The 4,828-nt window shown below is 42.3% G+C and overlaps 1 protein-coding gene across 1 annotated transcript; it reads left to right on the forward strand.

Annotated features, from left to right (window-relative positions):
* The first annotated feature begins 1,510 nt into the window (after window positions 1-1,510).
* LOC142922828 (fructosamine-3-kinase-like) lies at window positions 1,511-4,551 on the forward strand. The gene is made up of 3 exons (XM_076063750.1): window positions 1,511-1,636; window positions 2,496-2,653; window positions 3,394-4,551. Exons 1-3 carry the CDS (start codon window positions 1,580-1,582, stop codon window positions 3,410-3,412), a joined length of 234 nt encoding a protein of 77 aa, XP_075919865.1. The 5' UTR covers window positions 1,511-1,579; the 3' UTR covers window positions 3,413-4,551.
* Window positions 4,552-4,828: the final 277 nt, after the last annotated feature.

A 4,828-nucleotide genomic window follows, 5' to 3' on the forward strand; every position in this document is an offset into this window, starting at 1 on the left:
TCCGCTTTAAAGTCATGAAACTGGTTGTAGCCCATTTAAATTTTAATATACCCGTTTAACACGTAGGCTTTCGCGGCCAATATCCATAATATCGGTTTTTTTGGGTTGGATCGTTGAAATAGAAATTTGTCGTTATACCCGCCACCGACACAGCCAATTCGTAAGGTTTGTCACATAAACAGAACATTCCAATTCGTGAAGGGCTCACAAGTGACGTCATCACATCTATCCCTCCAAGGAATGAAACAGGAGGATTTCTCTACGAATTTGGCTGTCCACCTAATGATGATAGTTGTAAATACTGGCGAAACGTCATACTCAGATTGTAAATGTTGTGGATTTTCTCTCCAACACTTCGGTTTGCTGTACTAGTAGCGGATTGGCATGTTCCGTTTACGTGACAACCTTACAAATTGGCTGTTAGGTGGTGGTAGGTTTAACGGCTCATTTATTTTTACGCGATCTAACCCAGAAAAAAGCATATTATAGATTTAATATACCCTTTTGTTGAAGGACAGCCTGGGTGAGCAAAGTTTTATAGGAGCGGCAATAATGTTTACTTGATTAAATTAGTTTTATCATGGAGCGGTAAAATCAGCTGTTGTTCAGATGTCAGTCTAATTAGTATTACATCGTAGAAATATGAGAGTCCTTTGTGTAATAGTCTATTAACCACTGATGATGGTAACATTGGTTTAAGGTTACATTTTAAGAACTAGATTGACGTACATTTTTTCTTGCATAAGTACACAAATTTATAAAACAGTATATTTGATGAAAAAATGCATATATTTTCTTCAATTGCACAGAGTTGTACCTTTGATAACAGGGCACACAGTTACAACTGACATCACCAGATGTCACTCAAGTTCCCTCAGAGATCGATCTTGCATAACCAGTGTTCACGTAATCAGTTATGTTTTCGCTAATTACCAATTACACTCAGCCGGGTTTGACAGACTTGTATGAATGTATGTTGCACTTCCTTTCCACCGTACATAGCCAACCGTGCTAAACGGAGGTGCGGGAATTAAGCGCAGAACCTATCGTTAGGATCAATGCTGTTGTAATTTTTTATGAGGATATCAATTGGTGGCTAGAATGAGATGTTCAAAGACTACAGCATGATAATCGGTACATAACATGAGTGTCGAATTATGTCTTAAGAATTACCCAGCCATTTGTACATAAAATTCAACGTTTCTGGGTGACCGTGTTCTTCATTGCAAGGCCCGCGGGCCGGTGGCAGTCCCTGGTGTCCTTTTTACTGCGACCCCTGACGTGCAGTCCTCGACAATACACACAAGTGAAAACACCCCATCATGCTGTCAAACCCCCCAATGGTTTCAAATGTGAGATGGCTCTTTCACTGATAATGTCTTATTCGCGAAAGTGGCCCGCCTCCGAAAATGAGTGAATATCACTGTTTTAGGTCAAGGATTGGCCAAATAAAGTAGGTATTATTTGCTTATGTTTTTAAATGTCTGTAATAAAACTATATTTATGCCACCAGCTGAATGAGTGGCAGGAGGACTGGGTGACGTTCTTCTCACGGCAGCGACTGCAGCTTCAGCTGGACATGATAGAGAAGGACTACGGTGAACGGGAAACCCGCGAGCTCTGGTCTCGGCTTCAGGTTCGTAAGCCGTTTCACTCTCGCCCTTAACCCTTTCCTGTTCCGAGACGACTGCTCATTTCAGGATGGGTCTCGTTCACCACCGAATCTCGGAACGCGCAAGTGGTTCAGCGGTAATTTTTTTTAGAGAGGCATAGCGCCGTTGTTTTTAAAGACATTGTACTCGCCGCAGAGCACCGTAGCGACAGGACAGCACTCTATTATAGCTGGTACCAAACTGTGCTACACACCTTCTCGCACGGCCTTGTGGGATCCTCGGTACCGATAAAGTTATTTAATATTTACTTCCTATTACGTTCCGATGACGTACACGAGATTCAGCGGTGAACGGGATGCACCCCGCAACTTGCAGTCATCTCGGAGCAGGAAAGAGTTAATACATGCAGCAGTGTAGCTCATCATGTGCACAGCCATATGGGAAACCCATTTGATCGCAGTGGGTTTTCGAGGTGACTTTAAAGGTAAAGTGGTGTTTCACACGCAGGCTTTCGCGACCAATATTATTCATGATAAAGTTTTTTTTGGCTTAGATATAGCGTAAGTGTAAATGCGTCGTACACCCACATCCACCCAACACAGCCCATTAGTAATGTTTCTGACATGAACAGAACGTGCCATTTATGTTATTGCTCGGCACTCTGGTGTGTTAGAGAGGAAACGCAGAACATTTTCAAACGAGTACGACCTTTCGCTGGTGATTACACCCAGCATCATCAAGCAATTGCCAGAAGCGTTCTGGCTTCTGGCAATTGCCTAATGGCAATTGGAGTGGGTGTACGACGCATGTAAATTTATGCGATCTAACTCTAAAAAAACGTTATCATGAATAAAGTGGTGTTGTTTTTTGCGTGGTGTGCAGCTTCGGTTGGGGGAATTTTTCCGGGACGTAGAGGTGGTTCCGGCACTGCTCCACGGTGACCTATGGACTGGGAACGCTGCAGAGATTAATGAAGGGCCCGTCATCTTTGACCCAGCCTCCTTCTATAGGCACTCGGAGTACGAGCTTGCCATCGCTGGGTAAGAAAAAACTACAAACAACCAAAACAATTGCAGCAACTGCCGTTCACTGCCCTGTCTATGGCATGCAAGGTTCATTCGTATAACCTCAGTGTGGCAAGGGCTGGCTCATTAAATAAATAACAGAGACCAGGTAGAGTTGTGGTTGAGATGTCTACATGCTTAGGTCTCCACCCTCTCTATTTGCTAACTTACAAAGACTCATCCTTCCTTGCTAAGGCTTTTTGGGCAAATCCTGTTAAAGCTGATACGGTGCACAAAACACTAGTGGAACGATAAAACTCTTACTTATCCACGGCACTTGAGGATGCTTGAATGTTCCAGAAACACAGTTTGTCGAACAAGGAAGACAAGTTGCCACTGATGTGCTTTACCAGAAATCCAAGCTGAAGATAATTCATTACACGTCAAATGGAATTCAAACCCTCAGAGCTGGGATATGCTTCAGTGAACAAAAACACATTTGACATGATGTTTACTGTGCAGCCATTGGTGACTAAGTTGAGACCACAGCATTCCTGCCCTCAATTCGCAGGAACGTTTGTTGATAGATGGCTCACTGAATTTTGAACGGAGGACCTCAATGGCATTGGCTCGGTGCTCTGACATTGAAATTAACCTCGAGCCACTCAATTTCCTGCATTACGTTGAATTTGTGAAAATGTTGTTCATTGTTATGTTGTTCATACTGGAACAGCAGCATTGTAAGATTTTGAATGTTTGGTGTTGTTTGGGTACAGGATGTTCCAGGAGCTTTAGCTCCACGCTTCACTCATCCTACCACGCTCTCATCCCAAAGTCACAAGGCTTCGGCAAGAGCCAGAAGCTCTAGCAACTCTTCCACTACCTGAACCACTAGAATCACTTTGGGACAGGATACCGAGGGTCATCCATCTCCACCATGCGCAGTCTTCTCAAGTGAATGAACGGTGCAGGAAATCGTGGGCTATGGTGTATGACTATAAAAATTATTATCGGCCATGATATACATTGTTGAATAAAGGCCTTCCCTAAGCCACCACTCAATCTCACAAAACTAGTCCATTTAAATGCTGTGCAATGCCCTAGGCATTCCACGTGAGTGTGACCGGGGGTCCCTTTGTTCCACATCCTGGCCGTGATCTCCACGCGAAAACTGGGTCAGTTAATGTCCGAATCAGAATCTTTAATTAGGCTGGACGAATCTGATGAGCTATGAAGCTCTTTTTTTCACAGATGTCCAGTCGGGGCGAGTCAGAAAGTTACAACAACAAACAACAGTACAAACAGATAGGAGGGCAAAGTAAAGGAACGCGAAGCAAATTTTGACTTAAAACTTTCGTGACTGCAGGAATTCATATTCTTGGTTCTTTCGGTAAAGTCACGTAAATAGAAAACAAAAAACAATAAAATAAAGACCGCTTGTGTTGCGATTGAAACGTCCTGGGTTTTTTGCTTTTATTATTTTCAATTTATTTTTTATTTGTTTTATGTATTTAATTATTTAATTTGAATTTGATTTCTTGTTTTCTATTTACGTGACTTTATTTACGTGACTTTACCAAGAATATGAACGCTAAGCAAGTCATGAAATAAAAATATGTAAGAGTTCAAATTGCATTAGTGCATCAATTCCTGCCAAATTTTTTTATCACCAAATGCCATTTTGGGCAATGCAGTATAACAAAAACAATCCCAGATGTTTGGCTAGTACCAGTTACAGTGTATGTTTTTGTTGTTGTTTTGCTATGGGAGTAAACCCATGCAGAGAAAGGGACCAGAATTAGGAAAGCGAAACCAGGCACTCCTTCAGAAGATGCCATGCACGGGCGTGACCACTGCACCACCCTGACGCCCAAACAAATGTAATTCAAATAATCTACAATACTGGCAAATAAACCCTATTAGTGTCAACCGAATATCCGGACAATCTGGCCTGTGTATAGCTGCATCGGTGTTTCTATAAGTCGTATTCAAATTGCCTGCTATGAATAATATTTTAAAGTACAGGTTGCCCACCTCTGGTTTTATTTAACTTACCAGTTGTACTCATTCTGTTTGTCACAGGTAATATGGCAAGGAAAATATTTCGCAGCACGATTAGGACAATTATGGTGACACATGTGACCCCCTCTACACAAGTAACAGTTGAGAGTCAATGCTGTGATGTTGTGCGATTGGTGCAAGCGACCCCAT

The sequence above is a fragment of the Petromyzon marinus genome, unplaced genomic scaffold (assembly GCF_048934315.1).
Source record: "Petromyzon marinus isolate PM22_M1 ecotype Great Lakes invasive population unplaced genomic scaffold, UKy_Petmar_22M1.pri1.0 PM_Scaffold_18, whole genome shotgun sequence".
Lineage (NCBI taxonomy): Eukaryota > Metazoa > Chordata > Hyperoartia > Petromyzontiformes > Petromyzontidae > Petromyzon > Petromyzon marinus.